Here is an 18,256-nt window from a genome sequence, read left to right on the forward strand (position 1 = left end):
AATATGTCAGCGATCCTGGAGTGCAGAGATGGGAAGGTCTCATGTAATTTATTACTAATCACATTCAGTAAAATAACAAAAACTGCAAAGGTTGTACCATTGACCTCTAGAGGCACTGGGAGTATGGAGTTTGTGTTGTTCATGACACTTAAGAGTGGTATTGTTAAGACATTGTATCTGCCATCCATGATAGGGAGGTAAAATGGTTGGTGTCTTGCAATGGATTATTTGGAGTGTTGTTAGGAACATAAGACTATATTAATATGTACTTGTAAGGTAATGGGACATCCTATGTTGAATGGAAATACCAATTGAAAACAGCTGTTCTACTGAAAAATATGGTTACCTATATTAGACATTAATTGTGGAAATCATGTGAACTTTGAATGATATGCTGTAGTGTTGAATATGTCTAAAATGAGGCACTATTTTAGTACTTGTTCAATGCATAGTGATCATTTTTGAAGTTATAGTTTTAGGTTTTAATCAGTTTTAAGTGTATCATAAGATTGAGATGGTCTAGAATATTGGATTCTAGAAAGATGTAATTTAACATACGGGTTAAAAATAATGATGCACCTAAATGTGTTAGAGCAACATGAGTGTGGTTCTGATCAAGAGGATGGGGATCCACAGCTGGAACATAGAGTTTATTCTGAGAGTACTGTAGTTTCGAATAGAAGATGTGATTATGAGCTTACAGAGTTAAACCAACACTGCACCGCGTAGCTAAAGAGCAGGACGGGTGGGTGAAATTGGGAGGCATAGATTGCTGTAAGGAATTGAGTACGTCAGTAATTTACACTTGTTCCATGCAGGGTGATCCAATTTCTTGAAACAGGGCAGTAAACCGTACTATCGAGTTAAAATCACTACAAAAGTATGTCCCTTTTGCACCTCCTACCTCGGGAAGGTATCATTCTCAGAACTGTTTTGGATAATGTGAATATAGTATTATCGTATGTAATGTATAATTTCACAAATCAAACTGTTATGTTTGAACAGCATTGCAAGCAACACACCAATATCCAGAATTGGCTTCAAAGGGAAATAGGTAGTACAATAAGAGATTACAAAGAGCGAATAGGCGAACGAATGTATGAAGGTAATGAGAATGTGTGAAGGTAATGAGAAACGTAGGAAGAGGAGACTTTTTGATGAAATAGTAGGCTGGTTTGGTGCAGGAAATTCTGTTGCAAACAGCTGGGATATTTATCAAACGTCAAAAGGGCAAACTTGGATAGCAAGTGCTGTGAGAGAAGGGATAGAAAGATTGGGGAATGGACAGATGTATGTAAATCAAGGGATTAGGCTCCAGGGTACAGCTATATATGAGCTAATGGAAGGAACAGGGGGAGCCCTGCGCAATTTGACCAAAGCAATAGATTGTAGAATATTTGCGGGTGACCTTTTTAAAAAACAATGAAGGAAGAAATAATGGATATTAGGCTAAGAGTGGTACCTAGACATGCACAGGAGGAACTCAGGTTGAGGTTGGCAATGATCCACCCTGATCAGACTGACCTCCTGGGAGCTAGTTTAGTGTGGCCAAAGGAGAATGGCAAGGAACCACCTGGTCACATAGGGTTCTATCTCTCAATATCATACCTGGATCCTAATAACCAGTATAAAGACAGTTTGAAGATTAGACCGATAGGAGTACTACACAATGAGACAGTGATAGTTTGGGAAAAGGCTACATGGAAAGTTCAGCGAGGCAACTGGAGTGGTGTGGTGCATGAAGCATGTTGTTATGAAACAAATAGTCATGTAGTTTGCCGGTGTCCTGCAATCACCGGAATTAATAGAAATATAAGCACTGAATTAGAGGTACATCCACTAGAGGGGTGGAAAAAAGCAGTGCAGGTTGGGAAATATCAATGGTGTGTGTTGAGTAACCATACCAATTTTAAGTATGGTGATTTAACTTGTCAGACTTCTCCAGGATTTTGTTTTTCTCCAACACATGCAGTTCAGATTGGAGATATATATATACCTGAACCTGAAGCAGAGGAGTTCCAAATTACTGCTTGGTGGGATGACACATATCTAGATTCATATTTGGTCATTTTTTCTCAAGTGCACAAATTGGTTAAAATAGCCCTACACAGAGCGGAACAGAAGCTGCTCAAAGCTAAGGTCGAAGTTGATTTGGCACAATTAAAAGCCACCGTATTGAAACGATATGGATGGTCAGGACAGGCCTTAGGGCACACTTTTGGGGATTATGTTGTTTTAATAATACTGTTAATAGTAATAGTATTGATTTTGTGGAATAGCATTCAGTGTTTTTGGTGGAAAAAACAACACCGACAGTTAGAAAGGACCATTGGCAGATGGGAAACTGTAAACTTACTGGGAGCCACCATGAATAAGAAATAACACCTGTGTACAGTGATAAACTGTATTTACTGTATTTTTCTGAGTGTTTACTGTATGTTTATTTTTCATTTTTTGTATTATTTTTATGTATGTTTGTTTTTTTGTTTGTTTTTTGCTCATGACATACTTACATGGAGAAACAGCAAAGGCAAGGTAGATACCTACACATAATGGAGAGACTTAGAATGAGAGGAACATACTTCACTATAATATATTATACAAACACGGTACTTGATGTGACTACTCAGAACCAGCGAAGAGGACATCTGAGGGCTCGGGATCACGTAAGCAACTTGGTTGTAGCGGGTCACCCCCCTCCATCTTATATTTTAAAAGTGGGGTATGTTGGAAAACATGAAACAAGTATTGAATAGCAGTTTGCTACGCATGAGGAATGACGGCTGTATTCATGTTATTTTTCTGAAAAGTGATTTAACATTGGATAGAAAAAACTGTTAGTTACAAAAATGCAAGCACTGCTGTGATAGATGAAAGCTGCAATATGGTAGAGAAGTTAAGATTATTTTGTGTCAAAGCAAATGGCTGGCCAGCAGCACACGGCTGTATAAACAAGTCCTTTGATCTCCAGCCCTGACATGAAAGAAGTTTGCTCTTCGGTTTTTGCTTAGAAAATACAGCTGGTTTATGACGGGGTCATAAAGCTAATTTTCAAGGGGACCAAAGAACCAGGCTCTAAGACTCCAGAGAGATCCAAAAAGAGATAATGCCACTGGGATCAAAGTGTCTTAGGCAAATCGGAGAGATAGGAACAAGGAAGATGACAAAAACCAGATGTATGGACCTTTGTGACACCAGGGTCTGAAGAAAGCACTGAGTTCAGAGATCTTCACACTAGATCACACACACACACACACACACACACACACACACATACACACACTCACACAAAATGGAATATATGGCAACAGGATAATGAGTTGTACCTTTTCTATTGGTTAAGTGTCAGAGAAAGAGGAGGAGAGAGACACCTATGCAGAAGGGTATTTAATGTCATGCAACAATTGTAAGAACGAGTATTCTGTGTCCTGTACCTGGGACCAGACTCCCTGCATATTTCAATAAACCTAACAACTGACTGAAGAAAAGGACTCTGTGCAGTTTCTTGAATCTACTTACTCACCATCCTCTTTTTTAAGTTACATCAAGAGGTACTGCAATCCTGACAAATCCTTCAGAATGATTTACTTTTCATTACTACTGTGGGGCTGGCTGCAGCTCAGAGCATCATCACTCACTGGGATAATATGGATGATACATATTTTCCACCTATTGATCATTCATTGAAAAGAGGTCATTTATTCAAGGTTCATTTAAAATGCCACTGCTGGCCAACAGCACTTCATGAGATTGAGTTGCTGATGTAAGATAGGCACAGTGCAAACAATTGCGGCTGCAAAATCCAAATTGCCTAGCGGGCAGGCAATTATTTTGCACTGCAGCATAAGCTTAAGAGAAATGCAAATGACTCAACACGCACAAATAATGAGCTGCAATCATGGGTCGCAATGAGCGCCGCCTGTGCATCGGGTTATTCAGCGGCTGCACTTACAGCCCAGAGGTGAGGGGAGTTAGGAGTACAGAGAGCAGTAGGCACTGGATGAGATTTGTAGAGCACGAAAATCAAATGAAACCAAAAAACATGTCAGACGAAGGGCAGCAAAGACTTCTTGGCGCATAGAAAGGAAAGGTTTTCTGAGGAGAAGTTGAGAGTCCTTACGGCTGAGGTCACTCAGCATCAAATTGAGTTACGCATTTGGTAAAGCCTCAGCCAACATCAGTTATGCTACAAAAGAGGCCATATGGCCCTCTATAGTGGAGAAAGTCAATGCTGTCGGTGTTACCAGGACAGTCAACCAGGTGATGATAAGATGGCAGGACCTGCGGTGGCGAACAAAAAAGCGAAACTCACAACGCAGCACAGGCATGCAGCAGGAACAGGAGGAGGGCCGCCATCCACATCACAGCTGACACTGCTGGAGAGGCAAGCCATCCCAAACAAAGTGACCCTGGGTTTGAATATGCGGGGTCTTCTCCATCTTGCCCTTCTCCTCTGAAGGTTTTCTTGTCTGTCCTCAACAAACGCCAACATCGCTGCATCAGGAAGTGCACCACAGCAGCTACTCTGAGCATCAGGAAGTGCACCACAGCAGACACTCTGAGCATCAGGAAGTGCACCACAGCAGCCACTCTGAGGCCAATTCCACACTCTTTTCTTCATTGAAGGCATTTCAATATAATTTATATGGATTCATAATTGCAAAGTGCTAATTTGATAGCAGGTGCAAAACGCCAGGTGAAAACCATTCTTTACATACGCTGCATTTTTAGAGACCGCTAAAGTCCCACTTTACGCCAGAGAGAGAGAGAGAGAGAGAGAGAGAGAGAGAGAGAGAGAGAGAGAATGCTCAAAGGGTAAAGCGTGCCCCTCACCCACAGCTGCTGCAGGATTCTCACTCAATTACCATTGCTATGGCAACAAGTAACCCCACAGCAGCAGGCTTCCTCACCGTTCAGGCCTCTTCATTCTCTCTGTGTGGAAACTGTGTTGCAAACAGCAAAGTCATGGCTATTATAGAAAGCCATTTACTGTGTTTATTTGTTAGAATGGACACACATAACCTGTTTTATACAAATCTAAAGCATTGGTTTCAACATACTGTGGTATTTCAGGTAGCAGCAGGATGCTGGCTGTACAGCTCTCAGAGGGACAACATGACCAGTCAGGGAGAGAGGAGGACAGTGTGCCTGCAGCCACATACCCCAGCCAGGGAGAGAGGAGGACAGTGTGCCTGCCCTGCAGACACATACCCCAGTCAGGGAGAGAGGAGGACAGTGTGCCTGCAGACACATACCCCAGTCAGGGAGAGAGGAGGACAGTGTGCCTGCAGCCACATACCCCAGCCAGGGAGAGAGGAGGACAGTGTGCCTGCCCTGCAGACACATACCCCAGTCAGGGAGAGAGGAGGACAGTGTGCCTGCCCTGCAGACACATACCCCAGTCAGGGAGAGAGGAGGACAGTGTGCCTGCAGACACATACCCCAGTCAGGGAGAGAGGAGGACAGTGTGCCTGCAGCCACATACCCCAGCCAGGGAGAGAGGAGGACAGTGTGCCTGCCCTGCAGACACATACCCCAGTCAGGGAGAGACGAGGACAGTGTGCCTGCAGACACATACCCCAGTCAGGGAGAGAGGAGGACAGTGTGTCTGCAGCCACATACCCCAGTCAGGAGAGAGGAGGACAGTGTGCCTGCAGACACATACCCCAGTCAGGGAGAGAGGAGGACAGTGTGCCTGCAGCTCAGAGAATGTACTGTGAGCAAACTGCACAGCATTCTTTGCACTCAGCTTGGGAGAAAGTCGTATTACGTAGTATGAAACATTTATTTTCACCAAAAAATGAAGATATGGTTGATAGTTTTGCTCATGAGAGATAATTTAATATCTATTTAATATCACTGTATTGGGTTAACATGTTTTAATATCACTGCTATGCATCCTATATGACTGTAATATGTATGTATGTATATATGTATGTATGTATGTATGTATGTATGTATTGTGACAAAGTGCATGGCACCGTCATCGAAGGAAGATATATACAGACGTGCTCAAATTTGTTGGTACCCCTCCACAAAAAACGGAGAATGCACAATTTTCTCTGAAATAACTTGAAACTGACAAAAGTAATTGGCATCCACCATTGTTTATTCCATATTTAATAGAAATCAGACTTTGCTTTTGATTTTTTATTCAACATAATATTGTAAATAATAAAACAAATGAAAATGGCATGGACAAAAATGATGGGACCCCTAACCTAATATTCTGTTGCACAACCTTTAGAGGCAATCACTGCAATCAAACGTTTTCTGTAGCTCTCAATGAGACGTCTGCACCTGTTAACAGGTAGTTTGGCCCACTCTTCCTGAGCAAACTGCTCCAGCTGTCTCAGGTTTGATGGGTGCCTTCTCCAGACTGCAAGTTTCAGCTCTTTCCATAGATGTTCGATAGGATTCAGATCAGGACTCATAGAAGGCCACTTCAGAATAGTCCAATGTTTTGTTCTTATCCATTCTTGGGTGCTTTTAGCTGTGTGTTTTGGGTCATTATCCTGTTGGAGGACCCATGACCTGCGACTGAGACAGAGCTTTCTGACACTGGGCAGTACGTTTCACTCCAGAATGCCTTGATAGTCTTGAGATTTCATTGTGCCCTGCACAGATTCAAGGCACCCTGTGCCAGGTGAAGCAAAGCAGCCCCAAAACATGACCGAGCCTCCTCCATGTTTCACTGTAGGTATGGTGTTCTTTTCTTTGAAAGCTTCATTTTTTCGTCTGTGAAAATAGAGCTGATGTGACTTGCCAAAAAGCTCCAGTTTTGACTCATCTGTCCAAAGGACATTCTCCCAGAAGGATTGTGGCTTGTCAATATGCATTTTAGCAAATTCCAGTCTGGCTTTTTTATGTTTTTCTGTCAAAAGTGGAGTCCTCCTGAGTCTTCTTCCATGGAGCCCACTTTCGCTCAAAAAGCGACGGATGGTGCGATCAGAAACTGACGTACCTTCACCTTGGAGTTCAGCTTGTATCTCTTTGGCAGTTATCCTTGGTTCTTTTTCTACCATTCGCGCTATCCTTCTGTTCAGTCTAGGGTCGATTTTCCTCTTGCGGCCACGCCCAGAGAGGTTGGCTACAGTTCCATGGACCTTAAACTTTTTAATAATATTTGCAACTGTTGTCACAGGAACATCAAGCTGCTTGGAGATGGTCTTGTAGCCTTTACCTTTACCATGCTTGTCTATTATTTTCTTTCTGATCTCCTCAGACAACTCTCTCCTTTGCTTTCTCTGGTCCATGTTCAGTGTGGTGCACACAATGATACCAAACAGCACAGTGACTACTTTTCTCCATTTAAATAGGCTGAATGACTGATTACAAGATTGGAGACATGTGTGATACTAATTAAAGAGACTAATTAGTTTGAAATATCACTATAATCCAATTATTTATTATCTTTTCTAAGGGGTACCAACAAATGTGTCCAGGCCATTTTAGAATATCTTTGTAGAATAAGCAATAATTCATCTCTTTTCACAGCTTCTTTGCTTTATTCAATGACATACCAAAGGCATGCAAGTATACATGATAAAATAGCTTTTAATTTCATCACTTTTCAGGAGGAATGAAGCATTATTTCAATGAGCTGTAAGGGTACCAACAAATTTGAGCACGTCTGTAGGGCCGCATATAAGGCACAGCCTGTATCCTATGTAAAAAATTGTGGAAGGAAAATGTAGTCCTGATGGTCTAAGCCGACCAGCCGAACTACATTTCCCTGAATACCTGGACTAGAATGGGCCAGTCTGCAATTACACAGGGTTGAGTAATTGGTTTCACCTGTATTAAAAGGTTGATATTTAAGCAGGGCTAAAAACCCTGTTCAGGTCTCGTTGGGTGCTAGACAGAAGCTGAGGTGTTGAAAGGTCCTCCTGGAAATGTCTATAAAGGTAACCATTATATATATATTGAATCCATATAAGGATTTTTTTTGTTTTTGAAGAAGCCGGTAAGCAGCTTAGCTGCCCGGTTGTTAGATAGTGAACCATCACAGTTTAGTTAGTAACTCCAAGACGGAGCTAGACTTTTGTTTTGTTTGTTTGCTGTTTTGTTAAAGTTTTGTGAATAAAGATACAGGCATCGACCTGTTTAAACAACAAATACTACGATTGACATCTTTTTTTACACTAGAGGACGGGGCTAAAAGTCCTGAATAAGACTGACACTCTGTCCAACAGCGCCAGAGGTGTCACAGTATGTATGTATGTAACCTGGTCATGTGGATGAGATTTATTGAGATTAAGAATTTTTAGGTTTCATAATCACCAATGCCTGTGTAAGTTCTAGCTATTGGCTACACTGAGTGTGCACCATGTTATATTTACTCTCTGTCGGTGTACATCACAATGGCACAGATATGCTTTGTTTTCAACACAATAAAGTGTCAATACTTACTCTTTTACAAAATTCTGAAGCTGTTGCTTGACAGATCTTTGAGCTTGATCAAAAAGTATCTAGAAAGAAAAAGACATCAATTAGCAACAAGGAACAAAGAAAAAATGAAATTGGTAAAGAATGTTTTTTGTTTTTTTTTGGTTGTCTCATGTCATATATGTAGTATCCCACTAGAGGGGGTAAGTACACTGGTAATTCCGGTGTGTTGTTACAAGATCTATATGCAGTATAAACAGCAGTCTGTTGTTTCAGGACAGCTCACTGAGGGAGGGGTTCAGAGGAACAGTATGACCAGGAGAAAGATAAGCACAGTCAGTTGGGGTGACATGGAATAGATTCACAGTTACAATGCAGCACATACTTGATGATCGATCAACCAGGCTTTAGCAGCATCTAACATGCTGGCATTACTGTACGTCAGCCAGGCTTTAGCAGCATCTAACATGCTGGCATTACTGCACATCAGCCAGACTTTAGCAGCACCTAACATGCTGGCATTACTGCACATCAGCCAGGCTTTAGCAGCATCTAACATGCTGGCATTACTGCACATCAGCCAGGCTTTAGCAGCATCTAACATGCTGGCATTACTGCACATCAGCCAGGCTTTAGCAGCACCTAACATACGGGCATTACTGCACATCAGCCAGACTTTAGCAGCACCTAACATACTGGCATTACATCACATCAGCCAGGCTTTAGCAGCACCTAACATACTGGCATTACTGCACATCAGCCAGGCTTTAGCAGCACGTGCAGTTACTGCAATTACAAAAGGCCTCCAATAGAGGGCATTGCGATCTTGAATTTGACAGAAGAATAATGAAAAAAGAAAATGCTCTTTGTTTTAGTCATCCACAAATTTGATTGCATTACTGCACAGCTACATTCCCTCCAAACCCGTTCTACTCATGGTTGTTATGATAATACGATTGGTCTCCTGGCTAAAACCGATGGAAGCAGGAAAATGGGTCACATATATTAGAAAATATGCATTATGAACTGATATGATAAGTAAACAGGGACTTGGAGGCACCAGACAGATTAATGTGCTTCCGGTGCAGAATGAACAGATCATAAATCAGTTTTGTAGTTTAGTAAAAGGGTCAGCCTCCAATACTTGGTACCAACAGGCACTGTAACATTTGTTCAAGTTTATCTTTATTATGAAACCTTATTTTATTTGGATAAATGTTTTAAAATGTCTGGTACGTTCACACACACAAAAAAACATAAGTGCATATTTTTATTTGACGTATGTTTAAGAATCTTGACAAAAACAGTGCACATGTCATGAAAAAACCCTGGTATTTGTGACATGACTGGTGCAGTCATCATGTACCTTGAATTAAGAAACTCCTGTGTTATATAGGTTTTCAATGTGTTATTGTACTGAAAATGCATTTTAAAAACTTTTAAAATACGCTGTTGGTGTTTTTTTCTTGCATGTTGGAATTACAAATCAACAAAATGCAGGTTTCGTGTGTTACATTTGGTGTCAATAATTACATTACAAGAAAAATCCTAATTTATTTGCTAAATGTAAATATATGTACATTCAGAATGCAGTACTTCTTAAAATGTTATACAATAGGCACGTTTGAGTTCTCATCAATCATAAGATATTCAAATCTACAATAAGAACATTTTCATTATCTACTCCACCTTGGAGTCAGTATCAGGATATGTAGCATATGAGCAGCAGCCTGTGTTGAAAGTGTACACGTTTTTCATAATTACAGTAATCCAGTGTTTTACACAATCACCACAGTTTTATTTTTTATTTTTATTGCATCTTCAGTCTTTTCTCAAAGCAGGAATCTGTTTTACCAGAGCGTTTTTCACATTGGTTTCCAAGTCAGTAGATTTGAAACATCAGGTTCACTAAAATAGATGGCGAATAGTAGGCGGTCATTGAATAAAACTGTGTGTCAATTGAAAATGACATTTCTGTAGTGTATATCTTTAATAACAGCCAGCTCCTCTCACAGTGTGTTTCTGTAAGTGTATATCTTTAATAACAGCCAGCTCCTCTCACAGTGTGTTTCTGTAGTGTATATCTTTAATAACAGACAGCTCCTCTCACAGTGTGTTTCTGTAGTGTATATCTTTAATAACAGACAGCTCCTCTCACAGTGTGTTTCTGTAGTGTATATCTTTAATAACAGCCAGCTCCTCTCACAGTGTGTTTCTGTAGTGTATATCTTTAATAACAGACAGCTCTTCTCAGTGTGTTTCTGTAGTGTATATCTTTAATAACAGCCAGCTCCTCTCACAGTGTGTTTCTGTAGTGTATATCTTTAATAACAGCCAGCTCCTCTCACAGTGTGTTTCTGTAGTGTATATCTTTAATAACAGCCAGCTCCTCTCTCAGTGTGTTTCTGTAGTGTATATCTTTAATAACAGACAGCTCCTCTCACAGTGTGTTTCTGTAGTGTATATCTTTAATAACAGCTAGCTCCTCTCACAGTGTGTTTCTGTAGTGTATATCTTTAATAACAGCCAGCTCCTCTCTCAGTGTGTTTCTGTAGTGTATATCTTTAATAACAGACAGCTCCTCTCACAGTGTGTTTCTGTAGTGTATATCTTTAATAACAGACAGCTCCTCTCTCAGTGTGTTTCTGTAGTGTATATCTTTAATAACAAACAGCTCCTCTCACAGTGTGTTTCTGTAGTGTATATCTTTAATAACAGACAGCTCCTCTCACAGTGTGTTTCTGTAGTGTATATCTTTAATAACAGACAGCTCTTCTCAGTGTGTTTCTGTAGTGTATATCTTTCAGGAACAACATATAAAACATGCATCCCCCGTCACTTCTGCAAATTCAATATTAAAACCAGCAGCATCTTTAATATAATAACAATAATAATCTCATCATTTTTATATAGCGCCTTTCATAGTGGACCACCATCACAAAGCGCTTTACAGAGGTAGGCTGTGAACTGTGCATTATATGCAGTGTCACTTACAATAGCACATTGATTCAACATCTCATCCGCAGGATGGAGCACAAGGAGGTGAAGTGACTTGCTCAGGGTCACACAGTGAGTCAGTCAGTGGCAGGAGGTGGGATTTGAACCCGTGACCTTCTGGTTACAAACCCTGGACTTTAACCACTGGACCACACTGCCTCCTTTAACATCATGTAATCAACGAAAATGCAAAATGATATCCCAAAAGTCTACCGGAAGCCATAATAGTAGTACAGTATTGTCATGTTAGATTTCAAAATGTCACGTTTCTTTATTTTTGTCAGTTTTTCGTAAAGTGGTATGTAATTCAATATGCTAACGTAACATTATTCAGCAGGTTTCATTCGACTTTATGAAGCTAAATTAGTTCATTCTATAGGGTGATGCAAAACCTTCGGTAATAGCTATAAGCTGAATAGATTCAGTTAGCTTTCTCAACCCTATGTACTTATGAACAAAAAGTAACAAGCTTGTTCTAAACACTATACAGTATTCAGTAATACTTACAATGTTGGGCTTATGACATATCTTCTTTCCTTGGACAATCTGCTTCTTGGCTCGTATTCTCTTTACCAGACCACAGCTGTAATTTTCTCAGCACTACAGTGTCATTGAGGATTTTAGAGGATAAATCTCTCAGTCTCTAGGCTCATTCCTGAGAGAAAGTCATTTCTAGCAGATTTCTCTGCCAAGCAGAAACAACATTGAATGCAAAAACACGGCCTGCTGCTAATGATTTGAAGATGTTGAAGAGGAAGTGTCTTTTGCCAGTTAAGAGCTTTTCAATCTCATCAGCCAATCCAGCCATATGAATAATCAGCTGCCCCGAATGTTTCTTGGTCAATGACATCCCGAGGCAGCTGTAGCGTCTGCTGCTTTATTTGTAACAGCATGGGTGTGGCGGGTGTTGCTTTATGAAACTAACAACATTTAAAAAAAAGTCCAAAACATTTACAAGATCCTTCAGCCCGCAGTGCCACAGTTCAATTTATTTTCTGTTGCAGTGTCAATGCTCATGATGTTTATATAATGCAGACAAATACAAACTACCATGTGTTTGTCAATCACCAAGGATACCGGCTGAAAAGATCTAGACAGACATTGATACTGATGTCTAGAGTTCACAGCTTCTCATGTACTACCCATATACAAGTCTACCATGGTATTTTTGCATGGTACTTTTGCCATGCTTTTTCCATTGTAATACCATGTATTAACCATAATTTACCCTGGTTTACCATGTTTATTAATATGTTTTACCATACCTCACTGTTCTTTACACTGTCTTCCTATGCTTTACCATGCTTTCACTATGCTTTATTACGCTTTTCTATGGTAAACATTTATAAGGTTAGGAAGTGTGCATCTCAAAGCTTCATACAGCTTCTCAAGCACTAGGAAGTGTGCGTCTCAAAGCTTCATACAGCTTCTCATGTACTAGGAAGTGTGCGTCTCAAAGCTTCATACAGCTTCTCATGTACTAGGAAGTGTGCGTCTCAAAGCTTCATACAGCTTCTCAAGCACTAGGAAGTGTGCGTCTCAAAGCTTCATACAGCTTCTCATGTACTAGGAAGTGTGCGTCTCAAAGCTTCATACAGCTTCTCATGTACTAGGAAGTGTGCGTCTCAAAGCTTCATACAGCTTCTCATGTACTAGGAAGTGTGCGTCTCAAAGCTTCATACAGCTTCTCAAGCACTAAGAAGTGTGGGTCTCAAAGCTTCATACAGCTTCTCAAGCACTAAGAAGTGTGCGTATCAAAGCTTCATACAGCTTCTCATGTACTAGGAAGTGTGCGTCTCAAAGCTTCATACAGCTTCTCAAGCACTAGGAAGTGTGCGTCTCAAAGCTTCATACAGCTTCTCATGTACTAGGAAGTGTGCGTCTCAAAGCTTCATACAGCTTCTCAAGCACTAGGAAGTGTGGGTCTCAAAGCTTCATACAGCTTCTCAAGCACTAGGAAGTGTGCGTCTCAAAGCTTCATACAGCTTCTCATGTACTAGGAAGTGTGCGTCTCAAAGCTTCATACAGCTTCTCATGTACTAGGAAGTGTGCGTCTCAAAGCTTCATATAGCTTCTCATGTACTAGGAAGTGTGCGTCTCAAAGCTTCATACAGCTTCTCAAGCACTAAGAAGTGTGGGTCTCAAAGCTTCATACAGCTTCTCAAGCACTAAGAAGTGTGCGTCTCAAAGCTTCATACAGCTTCTCATGTACTAGGAAGTGTGCGTCTCAAAGCTTCATACAGCTTCTCATGCACTAGGAAGTGTGCGTCTCAAAGCTTCATACAGCTTCTCATGTACTAGGAAGTGTGCGTCTCAAAGCTTCATACAGCTTCTCATGCACTAGGAAGTGTGCGTCTCAAAGCTTCATACAGCTTCTCAAGCACTAAGAAGTGTGGGTCTCAAAGCTTCATACAGCTTCTCATGTACTAGGAAGTGTGCATCTCAAAGCTTCATACAGCTTCTCATGCACTAGGAAGTGTGCATCTCAAAGCTTCATACAGCCACAAGGCTTCCACTTTCATCCTTTATGATCCAGCATGAGTTTCATTGTCTGGGAAGAATGTTTTTTTGGTCAATATAGAAAAAGGAGCTAAATTCACTTTTGAGCTTTAAAAGTGTTCAAAAGTGGTGCTAACACCCCTGGGATCACCTTACAACCTAAAAGCATTGTGTGAGACATACTGTACAGAGCTGAATTTCTGTTGGAATAGTCTTGATATTGTCATATTAACATAAATCTGTTGAAAACATGCATGCTGGATTCTGAAGATTACCAAGCTGAAAAAGTGAACTAGCATGCCAACATGCATAATATTACACTGACATCGATCTCTCTGACTGCATTCTATTCCAAAGAGTGGACTGATTGTAATGTGTGTCTCTGATTCAGAATCCAGGCCTTGTGTTTGCATTAAGCCTGAGCCTCAGGTTTAGCCAAATAAGCGTTCAAATACAAACAAATAAACCGTTTCAGTAATAAAGTTAGTAATGCACAGGAATAGGTCACCAGCATGTTAACTGCAAGATTTTAGAGGATAAATCTCACAGAAATACAGTTATTATAAATAGCATAAACCAGGGCTTCTTTTTTTATATATTGTAATGTACTGGAGCATATTGTGTGTGTTTATTGTACTGGAAACAACAATGGTTGTTCTAATTTCCTTCTAGTTTTATGAAGGATGCAATTAAAATTAGCCTCAGAAAAAAATTAAACGTTTACAGTATTCCTCCACTAACTGAACAAGTATGCAGTAACACACATGCTTTTTAAATCAGTATAAAAACTAGCCTATCGTGAATTATAAGGGAGACACACATACAGAACTGTAACCTCCATATACATATAAATCCATTTACACACAAACCTCATTAACGGCCAAACAGGAACCTAGATTCATATAGTCTCAATACCTAAGTTTACAAGTTCATCACAATTGGATGAGACTTTTTCTAGCCCCAATCAGTATGTTTAAAGAAATCTTAACCCTGGGCTCTGCCAAAATGAATCACAAAAAGTTTAAGTGATAAAAAACATTTAATAAAAGTTTTCTTATTTCCAGCAGGGGTTTATAGTCACATGGTGAGCCAGTGTTGGTCAAGAGAGGCCTTCAATTCTCTCTGGAACAACAGCAATCACTGTGTTACACAACCACACACCCGAATGAGCACACGGCTGCAAATCTAGACGAGTCAAACCTGTTCTTTGTCTCTGTGGCAAAGTGCCCGCCCCTGTGTGTATTGTACTTGTTATGTGTTGTATGTATGGTGCGTATGTTAATGTTGGTGTATAGATTGGTACACGGGATATAAACGGGTCTGTGTTTCACGTGTGTTTAAAGTGTATAATTATATTTAGGCACGAGGATGGCACATCACTTCACGTGCAGATAAAATGTGTATAATGTGTGGCACGGGGTTGCACGTAATGAATTCACGTGCTGGGATTCAAGTGAATAATTAATTAGTAATTGAATCCCAGCACAAACAGTATAAATAGATGCACGTTTAGTCACTCGTGGTTGGGTGTTCGGAAGAGGAGAACGGGTGAGAGAGAGAGGAGTAATTAAAAGTAAAAACGTGCAAGATAAGTGTTTGTTCTCACCGTGTTTGTTTGTCTGTCCGTGCACCGTTTGTTTAGTGTCAGTCGTTTTGTCTGTCTGTTTATTTTGGCGTTAAGTGTCGTGTCCTGTTTTGTATTCCGTTGTTTAAACCTTTTATTTTGTTATTATACACTGAGTGCAGCCATTGCACTCGGCTCATCATCACAACCACCGTCTCTGTGTATTCCTTTCTGGTCTGACGCCACCCACTCTGGCCGTCTTTGTGACAGTCTCTCATTACTGTCAGTCAGCAAACCCATGAAATGAAACACTGAGTCCAGGGATGTGGTGGGGCAGTGTTGTTTCCTTTCCTCCTCCACGCTCTCAACTCATCACAAACACAATGTAATTCTGTTCCCAGGGCGTGTGCAAATGGGATTTGGGAAACTGCAGCAAATTGGTCAAAGTGATGACAGGACTGTGGTTTAACACATTCTAGATACAGTGGTTTGAGGCGTCTCGTCATGATCTAGCATATAAACAGTAAACATGTTCGGGCAATCTGATAATGAGCAAGTCTATTAGTGAGCGTGTCTGTTGAGACTTTGCTCGGTCTTCCAAAATGCAAATACAACAGGGAGAAACTGCAAGGCCTTTACCAACTTAAAGTGACAGAATGAAATGCTGAATACAATGTTAAGTGCCTTGTTCCACTGTAGCATGTACAGCTGTGGCCAAAAAGTTTAGCCTCAATTACAATTTCAGGATTGAGACATTATTAAAAAAAAAAATATGAACATAATTTAACATCATGTAATCAAAGAAACTACAAAATGCTATTGCAAAAGTATACCAGAAGCCACAAAATAGTAGTACAGTATTTCTGTTAGATTTTGAAATGTCAATTTTGATCATTTTTATTCGTATATGGAAAACTACAAAGCGGTATTAATTCAATATGTTAACGTAACATCATTCAGCAGGTTTCATTTGACTTTATGAAGAAAAATGAGTTAATTCGATAGGGTAGTGTTGTGGCTGCAGTAAGACAGTTCACAGAGCCTAATCATAGCTGTAAACTATAAAAAGACACTTTAAACTAGTTTTGCTGGTTACTTTGTTGAACAGTCAGAAATCGGAACCTGGTGACTCATTTGTAAAGCTGGCATTAAGAGTTATCACCTAACCATATGAAAAGCTCTTGATGCCAAGAAAAGATCTGTATCAAATCCATATAAAACATGTGATGTGCCATAATCAAAGGCTAATAATAATTCTGTATTATTAGCAGCATGGATCAAACAGCATCTATTTTAAGCAGCTTTATGGAGGGGTACTCTAAGACTATTACGATATCTATGGTTTGGATAATAAGCAAAACTTAACAGAAGATGCTTGCAATGAAACCACAGGTTACATACTAAAGCTAGTTTCCTTAACAAAGAGCCCTGGTTTGTGAAGTAATCCACTTAAACTGATGAACATCAACAGGATGTACAGAACAGTATGGAATGAGAAACAGCAATGGGTAATGTAATACAAATTGGGTAAGACTACAGTATGTGGAATAACTTCTTTTGTTCTCAAGATACATGTAGAAATGTGACATACAGACGGACGGATGTACAGACAGAGAGACACCCTTATCCCCACAATCTGATAGTCCCATTAACGTCTGCTGAATAACAAACCATCACGTTTTAATAAGCCGTCTTCCAGATACTGTATATGCAAAAATGTATGTGTGACATACAGGGAGACACGTGTGCGGACAGACACCCCCACATATCCCCAGAATCTAATACGATCAGTACTTTATGCTAAATAATGTTAATGCCGTGTTGTATTACAATTGGACAAGCATTTTTTAAAATCCATGGAAAAATGTACAAACGTAAGGGCATACTGTGCAAATACCTCCACTACTAATACATCCACACCCCTTGCAGAGGACAACAATGTTACTGTGCAATGACAGACACGATTTCCCTCCCAGTGTTTATTTAACAATAAGAAATCAAGCAACTCAAGAGTTAATCACACTTGCACAAAAATACCTAATTTGGTTATCCACGGTTCGCCAAAATTAGAGCAACAATAAATCTTCTAAACCAAGTTTATGAGCAAGTAAAAGTTAAACCAGATACTGGCATTAAAAATGAATTTCCTGCAGCAATGAGAACCACAGTGCCACAGTGCCTCTAGCCACAAAGAAGCAGATGAAAGAAGCAATGGAGATCCTCCTGACACAGGGGAGACTGCCAGAGCTCCTGCAGGCTGCCAGGGTTTCTGAAAGAAGCAATGGAGATCCTCCTGACACAGGGGAGACTGCCAGAGCTCCTGCAGGCTGCCAGGGTTTCTGAAAGAAGCAATGGAGATCCTCCTGACACAGGGGAGACTGCCAGAGCTCCTGCAGGCTGCCAGGGTTTCTGAAAGAAGCAATGGAGATCCTCCTGACGCAGGGGAGACTGTCAGAGCTCCTGCAGGCTGCCAGGGTGTCTGCCCCTAAACCTCAGCAATATCCAAGTTTAAATAGCAGGTCTGACCACAGCTCCCGTACCGGTGTTCTACACACATCCAGTGTCAGTATTGATATAGCGGTCTGTCACATCGGCACGCACAGGCTCTAGCCTTGCGTATTGTTTGGGTTTGGATCACAGTGGCTCAAGCTTCTGTAGTATAACCCTCTAAACATTTTAATGGACAATAGCTGGCCAAAGATCAGACTTTGTGTAGTCTAGTCCCTAAATGTTTTCTAGAGGATGGAAGGCCATGATGGAAAGTCAGGATTCATTTGCAGCCTGCTTTCTAGAAGCTTTATATTTAAT

General features: G+C 40.5%; 1 protein-coding gene across 1 annotated transcript in view; it reads right to left on the reverse strand.

The window, feature by feature from the left end:
• Window positions 1–18,256, reverse strand: part of LOC117425708 (arf-GAP with coiled-coil, ANK repeat and PH domain-containing protein 3) — a 185,592-nt gene that overhangs the window by 69,254 nt on the left and 98,082 nt on the right. Inside the window, exon 5 of the mRNA XM_058993464.1 lies at window positions 8,413–8,471. Coding sequence (XP_058849447.1) covers window positions 8,413–8,471 — 59 coding nt within the window. The remainder of the gene's footprint in view (window positions 1–8,412; window positions 8,472–18,256) is intronic.

This window comes from Acipenser ruthenus, chromosome 20, assembly GCF_902713425.1.
Source record: "Acipenser ruthenus chromosome 20, fAciRut3.2 maternal haplotype, whole genome shotgun sequence".
NCBI lineage: Eukaryota > Metazoa > Chordata > Actinopteri > Acipenseriformes > Acipenseridae > Acipenser > Acipenser ruthenus.